The sequence below is a fragment of the Solanum verrucosum genome, unplaced genomic scaffold (genome assembly GCF_900185275.1).
Source record: "Solanum verrucosum unplaced genomic scaffold, falcon-dt-bn FXZP01000144.1, whole genome shotgun sequence".
Classification (NCBI taxonomy): Eukaryota; Viridiplantae; Streptophyta; class Magnoliopsida; order Solanales; family Solanaceae; genus Solanum; species Solanum verrucosum.
This window is the reverse complement of record NW_026020773.1, coordinates 873,730-900,698: the sequence shown is the minus strand read 5'-3', so window position 1 is coordinate 900,698 and position 26,969 is coordinate 873,730. Positions and strand designations below refer to the sequence as shown.

Genomic DNA, 26,969 nt, shown 5'->3' with positions numbered 1-26,969 from the left:
GCAAACTATTTACATTTAGCTTGAATATCCAGTCATTACAACAACAACAACATACCCGGTGTAATCCCACAGGTGAGGTATAGGGAGCGTGAGGAGGGTAGAAGCTGTTCCCGAAAGACATGTAAAATATTTACATATTTAGCGACTTGACAGAAAAGGTGATTAGTGAAGCAGGTAATTTTTGTATGTTATAGAACAACTAAGTTAAGTGCAAAAGCCATACTCGGGGAAAAAAGGGCAAAAATAATGAGTAAGTAAAAGATCTAACATAATATTAGTAAATTAAGGTTCCTTAGATCTTTCATCCCCTGCTTTTCAGCTGAAGTATTGTACTATGAACAGCTAATGATACTAGTCCTCCACACCCACTAACTTTTATAACTAAGACTAGACTAGTAAAATAAGTTAGAAGTAACCTAATTAGTTAATGAAACCATTATTTACACCACTTATAGCAACACAAATTATACTCCCTCCATTTCAATTTGAGTGTCTTAGTTTGACTATGCACGCTAAGAAAGTAACGGAGATTTTTTAAATCTTGTGATCTTAAAGATGACGCGTAATATGTTGGATTTAATGAGTTGGTATTTATAGAAAGAGGCATTCTTTTTTACGAAGACTAAAAAAGAAAATAACACATAAATTAAAATGGAGTACTTACCTTCCATCACCTAACTCTCCAATTCTGCAACCTAACTAACTATGTTGGAACAACTGTATCAAGGCCAAATATAAGCACAAATATCTAACACTTTGTTACATGTTACCAGTTTCAAAAAAAATATCTAACACTTTGTTTGGATGGTTGTTGTTTCATAATGTCTCGTATTGCATTATTTTGATGGATACAATGACCGGATAGATTAAATCATTTTCCGTTGTTACATAATGTCACACATCAATAATTTGAAGGATAAATCTACAAGTAAAAATAGGGTATGGGGTGGAGTTACCATAAAAAATATGGTTAAGGATAAAATATGATAGGTAAAAACAAAATGAGAAAAAAAAAAGGGAATGACAGATCACACCAAGGCGGTCTTAAACAAAATGGGACTTTTCATCTTACCTAAAGATTAAATGATACAATACAATAAAATTTAAGGTACTATCAAAACAAACATTATATTTAAACTAACAACACAATACAAGGTAACGTGTGATCCCACCAAATCGGTTTTATACAAAATGGGACTTTTCGTCTTACCTAGAGATGAATTTAACGCTACCGTACGACAAAAATTAAAGAGTAATCAACACAAGCGTTAAATTTAAACTAACAACACAATACACTAGGTAACAACCATCCAAACAGGCTATAAGGTAAAAAAAGGTAACATGCAACCCCACCAAATCAATCTTATATTACCTAAAGACGAATTTAACACTACAATAAGTTAAAATTTAAGGAACAATCAAAACAAACATTATATTTAAACTAACAACATAATACAATACAATACAATACAATTGGTAATAACCATCCAAACAGGCTGTAAGTTCTTTTTTTTTTTAAATTTAAGGAACAATCAAAACAAACATTATATTTAAACTAACAACATAATACAATACAATACAATACAATACAATACAATACAATAGGTAATAACCATCCAAGCAGGCTGTAAGTTCTTTTTTTTTTAAAAGGCAGTACCTTTGAATGCAAACTTGCTATTGGGAAGCCAAAGGGTACAATTCACAGAAGCTTTATGACCAGGTAGTGTAGTCAAGATTTGAGCTGTCTGATTAAGAAATATACAAACATAAATTTCAAAAAATTAATAAAAATATTCAAGCTGAAAGTGGAAAAAGAAGAACCTTTGGACAGAAAATAGCTACACCATTTTGGGCACCAAAAGAAACTAAACCAGAAGCACCCCATGAAACGTTATTCACTACTCTATTACACCCTGCTCCAATAAAAACTCTCTCTACTTCCATATTTTGCATAATTTGAGTGGATTCGCCGCGACGGCAGTGTGACGACGGAGAAGGAGGAGTTACAGTAAGATAACGGAGCAAAGATGATGGCTTTTCTCGATTCCGTTAACGGCGATTCACGGCGGAGGTGGAGGAGTTGCAGTGAGATGACAGAGCAACGGTGGAGGTTGACGGTGGCGGAGATTTTTACTCGCTGCCGGAAACGGCGATGTGACGGCGGGAGCAGAGAAGAAGCAATTCAGTAGAATTGACAAATCGTATTTTCAAGGCCCAAATAAACCCAAAACTGACCCATGCATATAAACCCAATTATTTTATGGACTCATACTGCCTTTGACCCATTTAATCGTGCGATTTGTCTGGTCCTTTAGTTTTTGTCCTAAGTAATTGAATAAATATCTAATGAGTATAAGTTTTTTAACATGTCGAATATAATTTGAGATATTATAATGCACAAATATAAACTTATGTTAATAATCATGAAGGATAAAAATTAAAGACCAACACAACTTTTTATTTTGATCGACTGATTTATGGCAAAATTTTCATAAGACATTCTGTTTCACATCTCCATTAAACGTGTATCTATCTTTTTTTTAAAGAAAAACAAAAAACTATATATATTATTACTTCAAATCCACGATGTCAGAAGTTAAATTTGACAAAGTTTGAAGTTATATATGACTACTCAATATCAATCATTTTTGCCTAAAGTTCAATCATATTATTTAAAAAAATAACAAAAGTTGATAATTTAGAGGTTAAAACAAAAATATTTAAGTAGTTGGGAGACTTTGTAAGTAAATAAACATGGTTAAGCGATGTTTATATTACCAACAAAAAGAAACATATTTTGCTAGGTAATTTTGAATTTTTGGATGATCTGAGTAATGAACTCAGTTTTTATTTGTAATCCACTTCAGACTCAATAATCGTCTAATTCATACATTACAAATTATAACCCATTATATATAGATACATGTAAAAATCAATAAAAAGACAAACAAAATAACCCAAATTTAACTTAAGAATGATAAGATTCTACTATATTATAAAAGAGAGTTTAGGCCCAAGTATAATATATAATATTCAAGATTGGGACTTTTCCCAATCTTGAATATTATATATTATACTTGTGGGACTTTTAAAAGGAAGTTTATACGTACCCAACTATAATATATAATATTCAAGATTGAGACTTTCTTGAATATTATATATTATATTTATTATATAGTACAACTTGGGCATAAACTCTCTTTTAAAATAATATAGAATATGTATATATATATATCTCACAAATGGAAAAATCTCAATCAAGGAAGCAACATATATCATTTACAAATGACTTAAAAAACTTTAAAATATTTAAAAGCTATATAATAAAATAGGTTCACTCTCAGAATTCTATCAGGCTCACATATATTGAGACAGAAAAAATAACACATATCATTTTAATTACCAAAAAAGTATTATAAATAATAATAATTAACAACTTAAAATATCTAAAAGACATTTTAAAAGGGTTAATTTTGTAATTTTATACATATCACATAAATTAGGACAAAGTGACCAGTAATGTACATTATTTCAAAGTTACATAAAAATATTATAAATCACAATAATTAATAACTTCAAACATTTTTAAAAAAAGTATGAAAATTTGGATGACTCTCCAAATTTCATTTGTGTCACATAAATTGAGACAACAAAAATAACATATATTGGGTCCATTTTAATTTATTTGTCTTATTTTTTTTATTTTTAAAAATTGCGTACTATAAATAATGATAATTGACAACATAAAATATGTTTTGAAAAAAAATACAAAAAATTTCACTGATTCTTGAAGTGAATCTATCGTAAAAATACTATAAATAATGATAATTGACAACATAAAATATATTTTGAAAAAAAATACAAAAAATTTCACCGATTCTTGAAGTGAATCTATCGTAAAAATACTATAAATCATGATAATTGACAACATAAAATATTTCAAAAATGTTGCATGTGGTAGTCTTATTATGCCTTAAATAGCGTCAAAGAAAGTACAGGTTTGTGATAAATAAACTTATTCTTTTATCCACACAAACAATCACTTCAAAAACTCGGTTATTAGCCCCAAAACATATCATTTATATTATTAGGCCCGTGCATAGCACGATATGTATATATATATATATATATATCTCACAAATGGAAAAATCTCAATCAAGGAAGCAACATATATCATTTACAAATGACTTAAAAAGCTTTAAAATATTTAAAAGCTATATAATAAAATAGGTTCACTCTCAGAATTCTATCAGGCTCACATATATTGGGACAGAAAAAATAACACATATCATTTTAATATTACCAAAAAAGTATTATAAATAATAATAATTAACAACTTAAAATATCTAAAAGACATTTTAAAAGGGTTAATTTTGTAATTTTATCCATATCACATAAATTAGGACAAAGTGACTAGTAATGTACATTATTTCAAAGTTACATAAAAATATTATAAATCACAATAATTAATAACTTCAAACATTTTTAAAAAAAGTATGAAAATTTGGATGACCCTCCAAATTTCATTTGTGTCACATAAATTGAGACAACAAAAATAACATATATTGGGTCCATTTTAATTTATTTGTCTTTTTTTTTATATTTAAAAATTGCGTAAAAATACTATAAATAATGATAATTGACAACATAAAATATGTTTTGAAAAAAAATACAAAAAATTTCACTGATTCTTGAAGTGAATCTATCGTAAAAATACTATAAATCATGATAATTGACAACATAAAATATTTCAAAAATGTTGTATGTGGGTAGTCTTATTATGCCTTAAATAACGTCAAAGAAAGTACATGTTTGTGATAAAAAAAATTTCCTTTATCCACGCAAACAATCGCTTCAAAAACTCGGTTATTAGCCCTAAAATATACCATTTATACAGACAAACAAAACGTAAATAAAAAAGAGTAAAAAAGGGCATCCAAATCTCTCTCTCTCTCTCTCTCTCTATATATATATATATATATATACTAGGTAATGTTGCCCGTGCTATGCACGGGCACGAGCCCAATAATATAAATGGTATGTTTTGGGGCTAATAACGGAGATTTTGAAGCGATTGTTTGCGTGGATAAAGGAATAAGTTTTTTTATCAGAAACTTGTACTTTATTTGACGCTATTCAAGGCACAATAAGACTATCCACATACAATATTTTTGAAATATTTTATGTTGTCAATTATCATGATTTATAGTATTTTTACGATAGATTTACTTAAAGAATGAGTGAAAATTTTTGTATTTTTTTTCAAAACATATTTTATGTTGTCAATTATCATGATTTATAATATTTTTGCGCATTTTTTAAATATAAAAAACCCAAAAAAAATAAGACAAATAAATTAAAATGGACCCAATATATGTTATTTTTGTTGTCTTAATTTATGTCACACAAATAAAATTTGGAGAGTCATCCAAATTTTAATTTTTTTTTTTAAAATGTTTTAAGTTATTAATTATTGTGATTTATAATATTTTGATGTAACTTTCAAATAACCAACATTACTGGTCACTTTGTCCTAATTTATGTGATATGGATAAAATTACAAAATTAACCCTTTTAAAATGTCTTTCAAATATTTTAAGTTGTTAATTATTATTATTTATAATACTTTTTTGGTAATTTTAAAATGATATGTGTTATTTTTTCTGTCCTAATATATGTGAGCCTGAAAGAATTCTGAGAGTGAACCTATTTTATTATATAGCTTTTAAATATTTTAAATTGGTAATTATTGTAATTTTTAATGTTTTTTAAGTCATTTGTAAATGATATATGTTGCTTCCTTTGTCCCATTTTATATAGTATAAATAAAATTCTTGAAACCAACTATATTTTTAATATATTTTTTAAAATATTTTAAATTATTAATTATTGCGATTTATAATATTAAAAAAAAAGTACAAAACTTGTATCAGCCTAAAAAATGACCACGATAATTCGAAGCCTACAAAAAGCAATATGGTTGTACGTCATTTTTAAATACTTAATATATATTACTCCACTTGTCTGAATATATGTAGCATTGATAAAATTTCAAGATTCAATCAAATGTTGTTAATTGTTAACATTTATAATACATTTTACGTAGTTTTCAATAATTTCACATTAAACAATACATATTACTACTTTTGTCTCATTTTATGTGACATTGATAGATTAATTTTAACAATCAGTCAATTTATTTTTTCTGTTTTTTTAATAAATATTTTAAGTGGTCAAAATCACGATTTATTGTATTTTATACATAATTTTTAACGATAGATTAATTTCAAGAATTAATCGAATTTTTTTATATGTATTTATTTTTGAAATATTTTATGTTGTCAATTATCATGATTTATAGTATTTTTAAGCAATTTTTAAATATAAAAAAAATTAAGACAAATAAATTAAAATGGACGCAATATATGTTATTTTTGTTGTCTCAATTTATGTGACACAAATGAAATTTGAAGAGTCATCCAAATTTGCATTTTAAAAAAAAATGTTCTAAGTTATTAATTATTGTGATTTATAATATTTTTATGTAACTTTCAAATAACTTACATTGCTGGTCACTTTGTCCTAATTTATGTGATATGGATAAACTTACAAAATTAACCCTTTTAAAATGTCTTTCAGATATTTTAAGTTGTTAATTATTATTATTTATAATACTTTTTTGGTAATTTTGAAATGATATATGTTATTTTTTATGTCCCAATATATGTGACTCGGATAGAATTTTGAGAGTCAACCTATTTTATTATATATCTTTTAAATATTAAATATTTTAAGTCAGTTGTAAATGATTTATAGTATTATATTATTATATATTATATTATATTATATATATATATATATATTATATTTATTTCTACTATATAATAAAAGGGGTTTTATTATGATATTATATATTATATAAACTCCCTTTTATTATATAGTAGAAAAATAAATATACATTATATATATTATATAGTAGAAAAAATGATTTATTATATTATTTAATATATAGGGAGTTTATGATGGGACACATAGAATGTCCCATGATAAACTCCCTCTTATATAATAGTAGAATTACAATTACAAAATTAACCCTTTAAAAATGTCTTTAAGATATTTTAAGTTGTTAATTATTATTATTTATAATACTTTTTTGGTAATTTTAAAATGATATATGTTATTTTTTCTATCCCAATATATGTGACCCGGATAGAATTTTAAGAGTGAACCTATTTTATTATATATCCTTTAAATATGAAATTTTTTAAGTCATTTGTAAATGATTTATTATATTATATTATTATATATTATATAAACTCCCTTATAGTAGAAAAATAAATATATATTATATAGTAGAAAAAATGATTTATTATATTATATATTATATATTATATAGGGAGTTTATGATTGGACATTACAATGTCCCATCATAAACTCCCTCTTATATAATAAGAGAATATGAGAATAGAGAGCCCATTCATTCAACACGTGTACTCATATAATAGATGAGAATAGAGGAGCTTAGGGTCAAGAGGGCATTTCCATCATTTTACCCTATATAATAGATGAGAATAGAGCGTACAATATTGCTTTCTCTGATTTGGAGCCCATTCATTCTACATGTGTACTCATCTGTTGTTTCTTAAGGAAACGTGTACTCATTTGCTCTTTTTAAAGCAAATTTCTACAAACTTTTTGTTTCTCCTTCTCTACATCTTTTGCTTTTCCTTTTCTTCCTTCCCACTTCTTGGTTTATCATCATCTTCCTCCTTCTGTTTGCTGAAATTGCTGCTCAATATATTCGCTGGTTGTACAGTTAACTACCACGTAAGAGTTTTCTACTCTTTTCTCTTCGCTTTATATTGTTTTTGGGTTTTAATTTTAAAAATATATTTGTCGGGTGCTTCTTTCAGTGAAAGATTTAGCTTGCTTCCTGATGAATTTATGAATTCTGTGCATAATTCCAAAATTCTGGAGAAGATGGAAACAAGTTGCAGAGAGAGAAATTTTCCTTCATTAGCTATTCACAATGCTCAATACATGTATTTATACAATCATGTAACCGACTCTGCTAACAAACTACTTCTAACTAATTGTAACTAACAATACAACTAATCATGTAATTTGCATTACTAACAGTGCAATGCATAATGTAACTAATATTGTAAACTTAACTAGAGTTAACTAATTCATCAGGGAACTCCTATACATTTAGTTAACTCTTTCACACCCTCCTTCAAGCTAGGAGCTATAAAGATGTTCTTCATTCCTAGCTTGGACATGAGATGAGAATGAGAGTGGACCCCAAGCGCTTTTGTAAGAATATCTGCAGGCTGATCTGCAGAAGGAATATATGTAGTGACAAGCAGCCCATCCCGAATCTTTTCCCTAATAAAATGGCAATCAATATCAATGTGTTTTGTTCTATCATGAAACACGGGGTTAGGGGCAATCTGAAGAGCTGAAGTGCTGTCAGAATAGAGAGACACATGTTGTGAAATACTAACACCAAGCTCTTGAAATAAGCTAACAACCCAAACTATCTCAGCGACAGTTGAAGCCATAGCTCTATACTCAGCTTCAGCTGAGCTCCTATAGACTGTGAGTTGTTTCTTTGACTTCTATGATGTAGGAGAACCTCCATACTGAACAAGATAACATGTGATTGATCTTCTACTGTTAATGCATGCACCCCAGTCAGCATCACAGAAGACTTTCAGTTCATTACCTCTATGAGATGACATCAGAATTCCCATCCCTGGCGCTGACTTTAGGTATCTGACCAACCTAAGTACAACATCCATATGTGACTTCTTTGGTGAGTGCATAAACTGACTCAAACATTGAACTGTAAATGAGATATCAGGTCTAGTGGTGGTGAGATACAACAACCTTCCAATCAATCTCTGATAATTGGCAGGGTCTGCTAGTGAAGGATCCTGCTTCCCAGATGGTATATTAGTGTCAAACTCAGTGGTAGTGAGTTTTTGGTTCAGTTCCATTGGTGTGGAGACTGGTTTAGCTCTTGCTAACCCCACGTCTGCTATAAGTTCCAAAGCATATTTTCTCTGATGTATCAAAATGTCTTCCTTACTTCTAGCAAATTCTAGACCAAGAAAATATCGAAGTTTTCCCAGGTCTTTAATCTTGAATGCAGCCTGTAATGCTTATCTAGTCTCATGCATCAAGATAGAAAGTAGTAAGTCATCTACATATATGAGAACTATGACAAGTTTACCATCACTCTTCTTAGTGAACAAATAATAGTCTCTAGTGCTCTAGTGAAAACCTGATGCAACCAATGTAGTAGTAAGTTTAATATTCCATTGCCTAGAAGCCTATAGAGTGATTTCAATAGTCTACAAGCCTAATTATGCCCAAGTCTGTTATTAAAACCATCAGGCAAATCCATATACACTTCCTCATACAAATCTCCTTGCAAGAAGGCATTGTACACATCCATTTGGTGTATGGGCCAATGGTTAGCAACTGAAAGAGAGATTACTGACCTTACAGTAGCCATTTTTACCACAGGTGAGAAAGTCTCTTGATAGTCAAAACCCTCCTTCTGATTGTATCCTTTTGCAACTAATCTTGCTTTGAACCTTTCTATAGTACCATCTGCATTGTATTTGATTTTATAAACCCACTTACCCTATAACTTTCTTTCCTTTTGACAGTTCTACCACTTCCCATGTCTTGTTCTCTTCCAAAGCTTTAATCTCACATTTCATAGCTTCTATCCACCTTGTATCTTGTGATGCCTCTGTGTAACCGGTAGGTTCAGTATCTGTAGAGAATTTAGAAACAAAACTCTGGTAGTAAGAAGACAAGTTAGTGTAATTCACAACTGAGGCAATTGGGTAAATACATCCATTTGTGCTAGCTTTTGTGACATAGTCCTTATGCCAAATAGGAGGTCTGACATCTCTAGTAGATTTTCTCATTGGGGTTGCAGGAATAACATCAGCTGGTGCAACAAAAGTTGCAACTTCATCAACCTGTAGTTGGACAACTTCCTCTGGCACAATCCTAGTAGATGGAGAAGGAGGTATTGGCACAATAGAAGCTGTGACTAAATCATCAAAGTCAAATTGTTTGTGAGCAGGCAAACTATGTTGTTGATCAGTCACAGTATCTTTGAATGGAAAGACATCCTCTATGAACATCACATCCCTGCTGATAAAGAAACTCTTGTTCTCTAAATCATATAACCTATAGCCCTTTTGAGTAGTTCCATAACCCACAAATACAACTCTTACAGCCCTTGGACCAAACTTATCCTGCTTAGGAAGATTTGTGGCAAAACACAAACAACCTATAGTTCTCATGTGCTCAAATGATGGTGGTTTTTCAAACAACTTTTCAAATGGTGATAGATATGCTAAAACAGTGGAAGGGATCCTGTTTAATACATATACTGCTGCATGAATGAAAAATCCCCAAAACCTGTCTGGAAAACCAGCCTGAAATTTGATTGCCCTTGCAGTTTCAAGAATGTGTCTGTGTTTCCTTTCCACCACACCATTTTGTTGTGGTGTGTATAGACAAGAACTTTCATGCACAACTCCATAAAGTTTAAACAAAGCATTACAATTGGTGTTAAAAAACTCAGATCCATTGTCAGACCTGACCCTCTTGATCTTAATATCAAACTGTGTTTCAATATCAACAAAGAATTGTTTCAACAAACCAACAACATCAGATTTAAGCCTCATTAAAAAGATCCATGTCCATCTAGAGTAATCATCTACAATAGTCAAGAAATAACGCATTCCATCAAAAGTTTCCACTTTATAGGGACCCCAAACATCCATGTGTAGTAATTGGAAAATACATGTAGATATTGCTAGTACTATGTGTAAAAGGCAACCTAGTCTGTCTAGCTAGTGGACAGACTTCACAATTATGTAATGCAAACTTGTCACCAAGACTATGAAAATTAGGAATCTTCCTAAGTACATTCATGGGAACATGACAGAACCTTTTATGCCACACAGTACCATCAACTTCTTGTGTGACTGCTAAACATCCTTGTGAAACTTTATCTTTGACTTCCATTTGTGAACACAATGTGTACAACCCATTCTTCTCCTTACCAATCACCCTCACCTTCCCAGATGAGAGGTCCTGAAAAATACAACATTTTGGGTTAAAAGTGACACAACAATTCAAGTCTTTTGTCACCTGTGATACTGACATAAGATTGACCTTGAATGCTGGCACACATAAAACATTTTTAAGAATATCACCTCCTCCAATGTGGCAGTCCCCAATGTGTGAGATTTTGGCAGAGGTACCAGTGGGCATTTGGACATGCCCTGCATTATCTATCAGGCCTTTATGATGTAACAAATGAGGATTACCAATCATGTGGTGGGAGGCACCAATATCCACTATCCAGTCTACTAAAACAGGCTGAGATAAAGATAGATTACCTGCCATATTAGCAGTCCCCTGTGTGTCATTTATGGATGACTGATTCAGCATGTCAAGCAACTGTTGATGTTGTGCAGGGTGAACATGTGCAACATTGAACCTGGGGGTTGTGGAGGTGGTATGTAGTAAGGTGAAAGAGGTGGACATTGTTGATAAGGTGCCATTGTCATTGAGTCTTGCCTATGTACCGACCCTGCATCATACATTGAGTTTCCAGCCACAACAACTTCTCTTTTTCCTTTGTAGTGTGGAGGATAACCATTCAACTTATAACAATTTAGCTTTAGGTGACCAGTCTTATGACAAAAATCACAGTTCAACAGCTTAATATAATCAATACGCAGATGACCTTTCATATGACAAAAGTCGTAGATACAGGTATAGAGGATGTAGGTGATCAATGGTAGCAACCGCCATGGTAGTGCCCAGTTGATGCTCTGCAGCAGCTCTAGAAGTGCCCATCGAAATTTAAAAAAAAATAAGCTGAAGAAAATAGAGAAATTGCTTAATACTGAGTTGAATTGAGCTGAAGAACACTCAAAAAATGTTACTGTTGGATGATGAAATCTCTCATTGCAAGCTCGAATTGCTCTGATACCATGATGAATTTATGAATTCTGGAGAAGATGGAAACAAGTTGCAGAGAGAGAAATTTTCCTTCATTAGCTATTCACAATGCTCAATACATGTATTTATACAATTCTGTAACCGACTCTGCTAACAAACTACTTCTAACTGATTGTAACTAACAATACAACTAATCATGTAATTTGCATTACTAACAGTGTAATGTATAATGTAACTAATACTGTAAACTTAACTAGAGTTAACTAATTCATCAGGGAACTCTTATACATTTAGTTAACTCTTTCACACTTCCCTGCTTACCTTTACTTATAATTTTGAACTTACCTTTACTTATAATTTTGAACTACTTGGTGATTAGGTTCTCAAACATCTACCAAAACACTAATAGATTTTTTCCCCTGAATTTTCATTTTGGTGTCTGATGGAAATGCAAAATGAAACGACCGACTGAAAAATGGAATGGTAATTAAGAACATTGTTACTAATCAGTTTGCTACATTGAAAAATTGGGCATTTTCACTCACTCTAACGTTACAATTATCACTTCAATAAAATAGAAATAACGAATTCATGTTTTCCCTTTGTGTGCCTCCAAATTAACATTCCTACCTTAAATCATAGTCATGCTTTAAAAAAAATTATGCTCTAAATTATTTGTTAAATTCTTTCCAATATAGAATCTTTGAATTATTGTATATATTCAATTTATTGGCGTTGTGATTCTTTACGATCCCAATTATATGGTAAATTCTCTCTAAAATAGAATGTTTGTATATATTCAATTTACCATTGTTGCGATTCTTAACAATGTTGGTGATGCATTATAGATTAGTAAAGTGATTACAGTATCAATGAATCCTCAACAAACAACAAAGCATCTTGCCAACACAACAGAGTTTTACAATAAGAATGTCAAACAACGCGAAATTTATCAAAATATGCTGACATCTGAAAAAAACACTTCTGCTACAACGAAGCCTCAATAAAAGAGAGGCAACAACTAAGCGTATTCTTGGAAATACAAACTCTTCGAATCCTGCTGAACCGATATGTCTTAGTCAAGATAATGTTGATGTTGGATGCTTTTCCTCTATTTTAAAGTCAGGTTGGGACATCTAATTGATCACTTCTTATATTCTTATATGTATGTTGTTATTCATGCTTATAAACATTTTCATGATACTAATCAGTACATCTGATATTTTTAGGGCACCAATTGTGCTACAAAGGAAAAAAAAAGGGTCCATTCCTTTGGAGTTTTCACAAAAATATAGCCTTGTTAATCTTTGTTTACCATCTATTCCTACATTTGCTCTGTCTATTCATTTAGTAGAAATTTGTGTTAAATCAGCTTATATTTTAGTCACCTCAAATGTGTTAGACGCTTCAAGTTTCAACTATCGATTAGCACTAACATGAAACTTCGGTTAAATTATTTTTTTGACTGCCATATACATCTCAGGGAAAGAATAATATTACACTCTTATTATGCAGTTACTGAGCGTGGCGCTCTTTCTTCATCCAATGTGGTTGACCAAGGGTAAAAAATTGACTTATCCTTTCTATGCGTTTGAAAAAGGTAAGCCTAGAAGTTGTACTGTCCTTAACTTTGTGTCTACTGTACATATTGATTTATCAATAATTGTCATGAATCAGGTTCAACATCCGGTACCACAAATGATTCACATAACGAAATCTTTGAAGCTGTTAGAACCAGTGGTCAGTGTGCCCCCTTATTGATTTTTACCATTTTCCTACTTTCATTACTTACAATTGTTTGCAATATGCAGGTCTTGCAAAGGGTAAAAAACCCACTGCTAATATTAGCCAACTACGATCTGATTATGTTCACTTACAAAAAGTTCCAGATTGTAAGTTTTGCGCTGCCAAAAGATTTCAATATGAATCCCCCGAATTCTGTTGTGGCAAAGGTACAATCAAATTAACCTCCCATCGCATGCCAGCTACTCTGAAAAATTTATATATGGGAAATGATGCAGAATCAAAGCATTTTCAAACATACATAAGAACATATACCAATCTATTTGCATTTACTTCACTTGGTGTTAATTACGACAGAGATTTAGCTAAGCGAAATTGTGGTATTTATACATTAAAGGTTCAGGGACAGATGCATCACTTGATAGATTCTTTATATCCCAGAGAAACAAAAGCGAGAAACTTACAGTTGTACTTTTTTGATAACATGAATGAGATTGAAAATAGAATGGCTTGCTCTGATAAATTGCACGAATCGATAGTGATTGAACTTATGAACGTGCTAAAAGATAATCCATATTCAATGTTCCTCCGATCTTTAGCAAGCACGCCGAACTTGCAAAATTTTCACATAGCACTGAAATGTGATGCTGGATTGGATCAACGAGTATATAATCTGCCTATTACTACAAAGATTGCGACAATATGGGTTGATGAAAATGATAATTGTACTGCTCATGCACCATATGTTCAAGTTTATACACACTGTGACAAAACACAAAGAGTCAACTACTATTTTGGCTGTTATGATCCTTTGCAATACCCACTATTATTTCTACACGGACAAGGCGGGTGGCATTGTGGTATCAAAAAGTTTCACACCAGACAAAATATTTGTACAAATCTTACTTTACTTGAGTTTGAACAATTGGCGAGTATAAAAAACTTTGCCTTTATTGATGGATACCTTCATATGGAAGCCCAACTTTTACAAAAAGGAAAAAGTAAAAGAGATACAGTTTCAGTTCGAGAATATTATTGTTGTAAATTTCAGATGAGAAATGATGATGAAGATGAAATTTTGCATACAAGCAGATTATTACAGCAATATGCAGTTGATGTATATATAAAATTAGAAACACAAAGATTGGACTTTGTTTTCTTTAATCAAGATTTGTTCAGAATGAGTATACTATGAGGGCATTTTGATGTTTTGAGACTTGGCGAACGAGATGCTTCTAATGTTGGAAAATAAACATTTCTACCAAATTTCTTTATTGGAGGACCCAGAGATATGCGCCAGCGTTATATGGATGCTATTGCATTAGTTCAACAGTTTGGAAAGCATGATCTATTCATAACTATAACATGTAACCCATCTTGGCCAGAAATAAAAGAACATCTATCATCAAGCGATAAGGTACAAAATAGATTTGATTTGATTAGCCGAGTATTCAGAGCTAAAGTAGAAGAACTGAAAACGGATATACTAAAGCGAAATATCTTTGGAAAAGTTGTTGCTTATATGTATACTGTTGAGTTCCAGAAATTGGGATTATCCCATGCTCATTTTCTTATTATATTGAGTAATGAGCACAAGCTATTGACAACAGAGGCATACAATGATATAATTAAAGCAGAATTACCAGATGAATGTACAAAATCAGCTTTGCGTAAGCTTGTCATTAAGCATATGATGCATGGTCCTTGTGGCAGTTTAAATTCAACAAATTCTTGTACAAAAAAAAAAGGTTATTGCAAGTTCAAATACCCAAAAAAGTTTGCTGATAAAACATCAAAAGGGAGCGATTCTTATCCAATTTACAAAAGACCAAATACAGGAGAAGTTGTGAAAGTATGACATCAATACTTGGATAACTCTTGGGTGGTTCCATATAATCCATAATTACTTGGAAAATTCAACTGTCACATAAATGTTGAAGTTTGCTCCGACATCAAAGTTGTGAAGTATCTTTATAAATACATTTGTAAAGGTCATGACAAGATTGCGTTATGTGTACAAAATAAGGATGCAGCCATAGAGATAGACGAAGTAAAAGAATATCGATCTGCTAGATGGATTTCTCCTCCCGAGGCTGTATGGCGTCTTCTTGGTTTTGCTATAAGTGAAATGTCTCCCAGCGTTTATCGCCTTCAATTACATCTTTAGGACCACCAATTTTTTTCTTTTAGGAGCAATACAGATATAAATACAATTCTGAATAATCCTATGATCAGAAAAACAATGTTAACATAATTTTTCTATATGAACAAAACTGACAAATATGCTATTGAACTCAATTTATTGTACAAACAATTCCCTCAGTATTTTGTGTGGTCTTCCAGTCACAAAGTTTGGACACGTAGACAAAAGCGTTGTGCTGTTGGGCAAATTGTGACATGCCATCCTACTGAAGGAGAACGATATTATCTTAGATTACTGTTAATGCATATACGAGCACCAACATCATACAAGGATCTTCTAACTGTGGATTGTTTTATTAAGAAAATATATGTAAAAGAAAAATGACTAAGTTTTCGAAAAAATCGATTAAACTTAGATTTAAGAGAAATCGAATTTCCAAAATAACAGAGTCGCCACTTAATTTTTAGTAAAAGTCAAGAAAAACTTAAGGTTTTCAAAAGATTTAAACAGATAAAATCAATTGAAAATAAAAGGGTTCAAAGTTCAATGTACATTCCGAGAAGGTGTTAGGCCCTCGGAATGCCCGCTAACTCGCGGTTGACCGGCGATTTGACCAAAAATGATTTTGACTAATTTTGAAATTTTAACTAAGTAAAAAAATTCATCACGATTTTGACTAATTTTGAAATTTTAACTAAGTAAAAAAATTCATCACGACTTTGACTAATTTTGAAATTATAAGTAGGTAAAGAAATCATTTATTTTAACCAATTTTTGAAATTTTAACTAAGTAAATAACTCATTTATTTTAACTTATTTTTTAAATTACTATTATTATTTTTATCATTTTTGTTTTTTATTATTGTCATTTATTTATCTTAAGGGAAAATGAACCAAGGGGGGATTTTTCTAAAGGGAAATAATTTAATGACAAGGCTAATAAAAATAATAAAGCTAAGTATAAAATATAAATACTTTGATTCGAATATGATAAAAAAATGAAATGACTATCTATGAAAATTTAATTAAATTATACCATAAGATAAACAAAGGTTAGTCAAACACAATATCAAATAGCAAACGGAAGACATATTGAATTTAGGCCTTTGGCCCAAATTCCTAAATCTGCAAAAATAACAATTCATTGGGCTTTTGGCCCTTCTTCGATCTTCATTGATCATGATATACACCAAGTGTATATTCAAGGTATACACCATGTATACCTCTAATTCTCGAACTCCCCCATGTAATTTCATTTGGATTTCGTATTTCTGCACTTTTAACATGTGTTTTCACGTTTTTGCCCTGTATGTGATATTTCCTGACTGTATATTGGTGTATACAACAGGTATATTAGCCCTTTCCGGGCTTTTCGGACACCAGAAAATCCAAATTTCAGCTATGTTAAACCTTCGGGAACCTGTACTTCAATTTTCTGTTGGCTGACCCAAACGATAAAATAGGGCCTTCGTGGCTCGACTCAGAAATGCAAGAAAGTGAAGTCCGTCGTGGACTCAAAGGGTGCATACGACAAAAGGACAAAATTAGCATTTTTCTAAAATAAGAAAAAAACAACAAATGGAACAGAGTACAACAAGTTGAAATCTATTTAGGAATTTCAAAGACCAAAATATTATCCAAGATCACTGTTAAATCACAAAATTATAATAAAAAAAATACAATAAATAAATAATAAAAAAAAAGGAAAAAAGACTCTTAAACAAACTAGGCTAGACCATCACACACCAATCAACAGTCATTTGGCATTTAACCGTAATAAAAATTATGCTAACAAATATTAAGGTCTACTAGTAATACATAAAATGTATACAGAGGTGACCACACATGATAGCTTTGAAAACTATGACTCCAACCAAATAAAGACCAAGGCCAAGCAACAAATAAATGAAAGATGGTGGAACAACAAAATCATGGTTTTGAATTTAACTTGGAAAATATAAAGTCATATAGCTATCTGAAGCTAAACTCAAATGAACAAAGTCTATATTATTCATCATGGGGAAATAAACTTATGCAGACCATGAGAACTGAAATAATCTTGAAGGATACACAAAATATATGTCATTAAAGGCTACAATTCACAATGAAAAGGACCTAACATACTAAGAAAAACAAACTTCATGCTAAAACATATATTATCGGAGATAAACAGGACAAGAGTGGCGATTCACTGCCTTAAACAAAACTTAGGAACGAACATACGATAGGTCTAATACAAACTCGAGACAAAGACCTCTAATTCTAAGCCGCTACAGAGGGATAAAAGAGCGAAATGACTTCACTACAAGCCAGAAAAGAAGAGAGACTCCCCAGAAAATAAAAGACGGAGCGGTAGTTAAAAGAAACGAAGAAACTCAACTCTTATCAATATTCCGAAGCAAACCAACCAACCACACTGATTTACGAACAACAATGAGTCAATAGTATCCCCAAACATTAACATATAAACAACTCACGTAATCAAGAATCTAACAGCAACGCATTAAGAGTAAAAAATTGTTTGAACCAAAAATGAGCATTACCTTTCGAAGTGCAGCAAAATGGGACAGCTAACGAGCTTGTAGAGCGACTTCACCGCTAACTTCCGAGAACTCAAGCGATCTTTGACGAGGCGAGAAATGAGAAATGGAATTAGAAGAAGACTCGAATCCTTTTGAAGCTGCTGGAAAATATTTTTTGTTCAAATCTCAACTCTTTGTTTGCAAATTTAAAAAATCCCTTTCTCTTTTAAAACTATGATTCTCAAACACAAAAATATTTTAATTCCTCCGCCCCCTTTAAACAATGAAGGATATCGAACTATTTATCAACGAAATTAGGGCAAAAATGGGTGAATAGGCGGGAGATTTTCGGATGGGGACGAGGCCCATTCAAATTTCAAACTCCAAACTTTCACCATTTTAGGGAGACCTCTTTTTTCTGAGGTTTTCTCCCTATTCCGGAAGAGGATAGGGCAAATACGTGTGCCTGCTGTTGCTCTGTTGCAACATTAATGGGGATAAGGACGTTTGAATAAGAAGCCAAAGGAAAGCAGTGTACCGCCTGGCTGCTGGACGTTTCTGGGTTTTGGCTTTTTCTGGAAGAAGAAGAAGAATAAAGGGTATGGGGGTGGGGTGTTGTTGTAATGTTGTATTGTATGTATTGTTACGTTTGGGTGGGTAGTTTTTTGGAAAAATTACTTAAATACACAACACTTCTTTATCTATTCTCAATATTTCCCTACTCTTTTACTAAAATACAAAAATTCCTTATTTTCCCCCAATTCAACTTAACCGGATACTTTATTAGTTTAAGTATCCGCCCGTTTTTAATTAAAGTATTTGCGCTGCTATATTATGCATCCGCCCGTTAATTAAGTATCTGTGCTGCTAACAACTTAATAATTTAAGTATCCGCCCGTTATTAATTAAAGTATCCGCGCTGCTATATTATGCACCGCCCGTTAATTAAGTATCCGTGCTGCTAACAACTTAATAATTTAAGTATCCGCCCGTTATTAAAGTATCCGCACTGCTATATTAAGTATCCACACTGCTATATTATGTATCCGAAAAACACTAAAAAAAGGGATTTTTGGTAATTAATGAAAGAGTAGGGAAAGGAAGTAATTTGTTTCTTATACTATGTCATTTGCCTAATTTTTACTTTTTTTTTTCTTTTGTTTTGGGCTGGGTCAGGGGAATTAAGAGGTGGGCTGGGAAATTTGGTTGGTGTATTGTTGTATGTTATTGTATTGTAATGGGTCTTTTGGAGTGGAATAGTGGAAGTGGGCTGGCAATTTGCTGGAATTAAGGCCCAAAAATGGCCTGAAAGAGTTGAAATAATTGTTAAGGGAGCGATTGGATTTGTAATTTAGGACTTGGCCAAATGAGTTGCAAAATTAGCCAATTTAAGCTACAAATATGGCCAAACTTAGTTAATTGGGACAAGTTCGGCTAGTAATTAAAATAAGATGAATTAATATAATTAATTTATGAGCTTATCAATCTTAACGAAATAAAATAATCGACTTAATTATAAACTAATTATTTCAAAAATATAAACTATTATATAACTAAACTAATTAACCAAATATTTAAGTAAAACTAAAATCTTTTTGAGACAATTTTCGAATATTCATAAAATGTACTAATTACATACATAATTATATAAAACATATATATATTATTTAAAAATCATAAAAATGACAAACTATTTAAGATAACTCGCAAACTATTTTATAATTAGTTCTTCTAAATCGTTTTTAAACTAGAGAAGCTCGAAAATTAATTTCTATCGTGGAGGTTCAAAATTAGGTGTCAACATGGATGGAGAGCGTTGTATAGACTGTATGTCTGAGGCTGCCAGTTATCAGATGCCACAGAGCTTAAGACGCTTATTTGCTACATTATTGGTATATTGTGCTCCAGTCAACCCAAGAAAGCTATGGGAGCAATTCGAAGATTCAATGGTCGAAGACTATAAAATGTTACAGACTATTGAAAGAAAAAAAATTCGATATCAAGCTTTGAATCATATTAATGACATTTTGCATTCTATGGGGCATGATATAAATGAATATGAACTCATCCCACAAAGTATCAACTCTTCTGCAGCAGCGAGAGAGGCAAATGACGTTCATTTTGAGAGATCTATTACTGTTAGTGAAGACGATGTTCTCTTGCATAAGAAGTTGAACAAGAAGCAAATGATTGCATATAATGTGATTACAGAGAGAATATTTTCAAACAAAGCAGGAGCATTCTTTATAGATGGTCCAGGAGGTACAGGGAAAACTTTTTTATACCGTGCCTTATTAGCAACTATACGATCAATGGGATACATAGCTTTAGCAACAACCACATCTGGTGTTGCTGCTTCTATTCTTCCAGGTGGACGTACAACGCATTCACGTTTTAAGATTCCCATTGATTTGGATGAGAATTCAAGTTGTAACATAAGTAAAGAAAGCTCGCTTGCACGTCTAATTCGAGAAGCAAAATTGATTGTTTGGGATGAAGTCTCTATGGCTAAAAGAAGAATGATAGAAGTTCTTGATCTGCTGTTAAAAGATCTGATGAATACAGATGTATTATTTGGTGGAAAAGTTGTAGTTTTAGGAGGCGATTTCAGACAAACTCTTCCAGTTGTACGATATGGAAAGAAGGAAGACTTTATTGCCCAAAGTTTGTTATATTCTACCATTTGGAATGAGCTTGAAAAATTGCATTTATCTGAAAATATGAGAACAAGAATAGATCCCACATTTTGTCATTATCTTTTGAAGATTGGAAATGGATAAGAGCAGGTCAACCTAACAAACAAGATTGAAATTCCAGACCCTTTGATTATTCCTTATACAACAGAAAAAGAATCTTTATATAAACTATTTGCAGCAACATATTCAAATTTGAATCCATCTTACTGTGATTTGTCTCCTACAGATTCCCGTGTGATTTTGACAACTAAAAATGATTTTGTTGATGAAATTAATGACGTGCTTATCGATCGATTCACAGGAAAATCAAAAACATTTATTGCGACTGATGAAGCTCTTGACTTTAACAATCAAGCACAATTTGAAGACCTGCTACACACTTTACACCCCCCAGGTTTGCCCCCTTATATATTACGTTTGCAAGAAAATTGTCCAATTATATTGTTACGAAATTTAAATCCATCTGAAGGTTTGTGTAATGGCACACGATTGACCTGCTCTGATTTTAAAACTCATGTTATTAGTGCTAAGATTACCACAGGCGATTTCAAAAATACACATGTGTTTATTCCAAGAATACCATTATTATCATCACAAGATGAAAAAGTTCCTGTTCAATTTAAAAGAACACAATTTCCCATTAGATTATGCTTTGCTATGACTATAAATAAAGCTCAAGGTCAAACTTTAGATTTTGTTGGAATTTACTTGCGAGAACCTGTATTCTCACATGGTCAGCTTTACGTTGCTTTATCGAGAGATAAGAGTTCAAATTCTGTCAGAATACTTATTCGACCATCTACACCAACTAACGATGATGATCATTCTACATCTAACATCGTATATGAAGAAATCATCCAGAGGGCAATCATGTGACGCTTCTATTCTTTATTTATCTTATTCCTTCATTCTACATTCAACTTAGTTTTTCCATATGGAATTATTACTCAACTTAAATTGATCAGGATGTCTTCTACTTATTGATTCTTCATTGTTCAATTGTTTGGTACAGGTCATGTTACTCTTTAACTATGCAAGAGGTGGATGTGTTGGAAATCAAAATGTCAATAAAGGTCTGATGGAGATTTTTTTCTGAGATAACATTGCTTTCTAAGTTTTCGTTTTCTCCTTTTTAAAGGAATTTCTATCTTTACAGTAAATACCAAGGTGGATATGTGGTTCAATGTTGAAAATGCTTATTGGTTACGTGACAGAGTCAGCGAGAAGGCTTGACTTGGTGGACTTGATCAGGTAGTATCTCGGTTAACATTTCGTCCACCTAGCTTTTTTTAAAAGTCGAATTTTACAATCCTTATAAGCACAGTAGAATAAGGTGTTTTGCTAAGTACTTTAACAAAATTATGTAGTATTACCATATGATGGAAGAAACTTGAATCTACCTTCGTGCCTCGGCCTTACAAGTACTGAAATTTGCGCTATACACTCCTTTCTCAGTTGTTTCTTTGTTTTTCCCCTTTATGAGTTTGATGGTTTCAAATTCCTTTTCCAAAGCATACTCCGATTTGGGGAGTGAATGAAAACATTAGGTTTGAAATCTTTGGATGATTCAGTAGCTAATTTTGATCCATCTCAGTATTTTTGCTGATGATGCTGTCGGAATGTATTAAATTCAGTGATACAAAAGGGGATAGGATGAGATGGAAATTTACATGCAGATATTTATACGGTCAGATAAATCTCTATCTATCAGCTTCATATCCATGTTTAGTCCTGAATCTGGTCCATATCTTTAAATTGTTGAAGAATGCCCGGTTTCATTTGAATATCACTGTCTGTCACCAAGCTAGATTTTTTTAATCCCAATACCATTTATATGTTATCTAGCGGAGTGCCTGAGGTGACAATAAACATGGAATGTCACTTATATAACTTGTTTTCCTTATGGACACAATAATGTATATTGTCGATAACCATTCTCTTATTTGAGGCTTTGGGTACTGGATTTATAGAATTTACTCAATCAGTATTTCAAAGGTACCCTACCGATGCTTTGCACTGTTTTGATTAAATATCCTAAACATTCTCCCAAGTCACATGATTCAACAATATTTTGTGCTTTTATTGCTCCATCTAATATATTCTACTTTCGTTCAGGTAGCATACCTCACATTCTCTGTAACAAATGAATCATGAAAATTTATTACCTCTGCTGTACATAGTTGCGAAAATTTATTACCTTCTGCTGTACATAGTTGCGTACCCTTGGGGATGAAGTAATACATCTAAGAAATTATTCCCCCGGACGTACTCCCCTCTGGATGCAGTAAAAGCAACATGGACTAAATGCCCTGTCCAAGCCAAGTAAACTACGCCAAAGAGTCCTGACAAATGGTGCTTCAACCGAGATTTGGCATTTTTGAACCACAAAACATTGTTTCTTAGTTGTACCGTATTCTCAATGGGTCATTTTGAAATGTGATTCCAATTGACATTTAGAAACCCTGTAGTCCCTGCATTTTGTATTAATATTTCTTCATTCTATACATTAGATCTCTGATTCTATTAACTTTGGTCGTGTTTGCCCGGCCATCATTACTAGTATAATATAAAGGAGAAACATAGACAAGGTAATGTGACACCTTTCTATGATCTTCATTCTTTTTTCTCCTTTTTTGATATTTTTTTTCTTAATTCTTTTCATTAAATATTTTATTTATTAAATAAAAAAAACAATCATATTTCCTATTCTAATTTAACGAGTTACAAAAAACCTCCATCTATTCATACACTCTACTTAAATAACATGTTTCTTCAACTTATTCTTATGGATTATCAAATCTATAAATTACAGTCATCCATGGAGATATTGAAAATTCATATTTCTCATTCTTTCTTTCTATTAGTGTAGTTTTTTTCTCATTCTTTCTTTCTAATAGTGTAGTTTTTTTTTCTCTTTAAAAAAAATAAAAAATATTCTTCATCTTTTTCATAAGAAATCATAGAAAAGATAGTGACATGATATGTTCTTCACTTTGATAAAGATCAAAGATATATTCTTCAAAGATTCATTATAAAGAGATGTTCACATTAATTTAGTACAAGATCATCAAAATGAAGAAGAAAGTTTAATTATGTTGAAAGATTCATTAAGAGAGATGATCATATTAGTATAAAGTTTGAATGCTTTCAATATTTTAAAGATTCATTAATGTATTGTTTTGATTTCAATATTCTAAAATTTTGCCATGCCTGAAAGTATATTATCTATGATACATTTCTAATAGCTATTACATATTGTTGTACTTAAAAGTCTCATAGAGAAATGAAGTTGCACCTCTCTTTGGCAAAAGATTCTATTTATCTTTTTTCCATAATTTTTCATATTTTTCTATTTACTTATTATTGTACAAAAAATAAATATATCAACTACTACTCCTCTATTTATTGTTATACTTAAATGTCTGAAAAATTATTTACACTCATTATTATTCTTTGTTACAAAAAATTAAAAGTCTCAATATTCACTACTTTAATATTTCAAGATATTTGTCTATTTTTTTATTGTATTTTTTTTCCTCTTTCACTTTTGTTAAACACAATGGAGTAGTACAAAAAGAGAAGAAGTTGATTTGCTTGCTTTCCTAATAAAACTTAAACACCCAACAAATGTTGAATAGTTCATGAGTTATTTTTGGTCTTCATTATTTTATTTTTTCCTTCTTTTATTTATTTTAAAATTCTTATCTCCATAACTTATACCTAATTGAACTTTTACTTTAATTAATATTATTAACTATTTTTCTTTAAATTTTTATATTCATAACCCCCAACTATTTAATTTCAAAATTTAAGATACCTTATTATATTAATTTCTTCAATTTTGTCTATATAAAGTCATTTTTTTCATTAGATTCCTACTCAAGATTATTATTTTTATTCCATATTTGAAATAGTGATATTCGATATTATTGTTATAGTATCAGATTTATACTTTAGTTTGACTCAATGAAAAGTATACTTTAGTTTGACTCCATGAAAAGACACTTGGATATGGATAGAAGGGGTGCCTAATAAAAGCTCAAAAATAATTGCATTGATTATATGATTTTTTATCATATTTATTTTTGTGATTAAGGACTTGACAAAATTGTGTTGTTATTTTTCTCTTTTTACTTACTTTTTCATATGTTCTCTCTCTATATTTTTTAAAATTTAGGTACTTATAATTTTTTTTAATTTTACTAAATTACATTTTCATTTAGGCTCAAATTAGTTATTTGTAACTTTGTCAAAACACAACTAACTACGTTAATAGACGTTTAAATTTTATTACTCATGGCTCAAAAAAATGCATATTAAGTATTGAAATACGGAATTATTAGGTATTTCTTATGGTGAAGAACCATTTAAATTTGTTTATTTCTTCTACTTCTAATGAATCACCATAATAATATAATATATATACGAAAAATTAGCAATAGAGGCTTATTTAGATGATAATGAAAAATAGAGAATAATAATTATTTAGACAATGATAATAAGAGAAAAAACAAGGACAAAGAAAGGATTAAACATTGAAGAAGAAATGAAATAGAAATATTTATCTCTATTTCCTCCTATTTTTAGTTTCATCATTTATTTTTCCGAACTAAAGGAAGATTCATCGGATAGTAAATTTATCATTTGACAAAAATAAGAAAAAAAATCAAGTCCTTAAATATGTTTATCCGAATTTTATGTATTAACATCATAATATATGAATTTTTTTCTTAATAAATTAGTCTTTTGTTTTTGAAAAACATTTGATAATAAAAATGTAATTCACTTAAGCTCTAATTCTAAAAAAAATATTTGTATTGTGATTTTATCATTTTTCTTATTTCTATAATTGATTTTTTAATTTTTGTATCATAATTATTTTTTAAAATAAATTTACATATATATTTCATAACTGCGCGAAGCGCGACCAAATTTCCTCGTTCACAATATTTGGAGAGAACACTTTACGAATTATGACATGAATTATCATCAATAATAATAGGAACCTAATGTTAAGATATTTATTTGCTAAATTATCAAAATGGATTTGGCTTCTTTTTTTTTTCCAAAAGTTTTGCTTGAAAAAAGTTCCACATCATCAAACATCAATATACTAATCGAATATATCACTTAAATTGGTTGAATGACTTTATATGTGAAAATAACAATAATTAAATGACTTTTCTGATATAAAACAAAGAACAACAAAATGACTTTTTAAATAGTTGAGTGATAATATGATAAGTTAATTCTTGACATTTACTATTAAAGATAATGTAGTCCAAAAATATATTGGTTTTAAGACGCAGAATTGCTGGATATAATTTACTATTTTAAATATGAAAATTGAGAACCAGACATGTGTACTGTATCAATGTGTTAATAACAAAACTATTTTGGCCGCTTTGACTAAGTCCTTGGCTGACGGAGAATTGTTGGCTTTTCATTTTTTAAAAGAGCTTGAAAATAATTCGACACCATCATTAACTACCGAAAATATAACTTGAATTGATTAAGTGACTTTTTATGTGAAATGACAACAATTAAATAATTTTTCTGTTACAAAACAAAGAAAAGTGAATTTCTGAATAGTTGAGTGATTATGTGAAAAATCAACTCTTGACATCTACTACATAAATTAGAGATAATGTAACCAAGAGTTTTATAGATCTAAAACTGAAAATTATTGGATATGATCCACTACTTTAGAGATAAGAATTGATAACCAGACATGTTTGTATCATACGTTAAAAGTGGTCATGTCATGACCGATGTCTAATAACAAAACTATTTTGGCCACTCTGACTAAGTCCTTGACTGAAACAACTCAAAATTTGACTTGAGAATGACTATATTTTC

The 26,969-nt window shown here is 30.8% G+C and overlaps 1 protein-coding gene across 5 annotated transcripts in view; it reads right to left on the bottom strand.

Annotated features, from left to right (window-relative positions):
* Positions 1-26,969, bottom strand: part of LOC125813036 (elongator complex protein 2) — a 105,006-nt gene that overhangs the window by 7,096 nt on the left and 70,941 nt on the right. Inside the window, exons 1-2 of one of the 5 annotated variants that reach the window (XM_049492526.1) lie at positions 1,822-2,232; positions 1,658-1,745 (exon numbers count right to left, since the gene is read on the bottom strand). The exons of 3 other annotated variants lie outside the window; for them this stretch is intronic. In XM_049492526.1, the coding sequence (XP_049348483.1) occupies positions 1,658-1,745; positions 1,822-1,953 (220 nt within the window). In that variant the 5' untranslated portion in view covers positions 1,954-2,232. Of the gene's footprint in view, positions 1-1,657; positions 1,746-1,821; positions 2,233-26,969 lie in introns of those variants that run through there. One more of the 5 variants, XM_049492527.1, reaches the window with a different exon arrangement.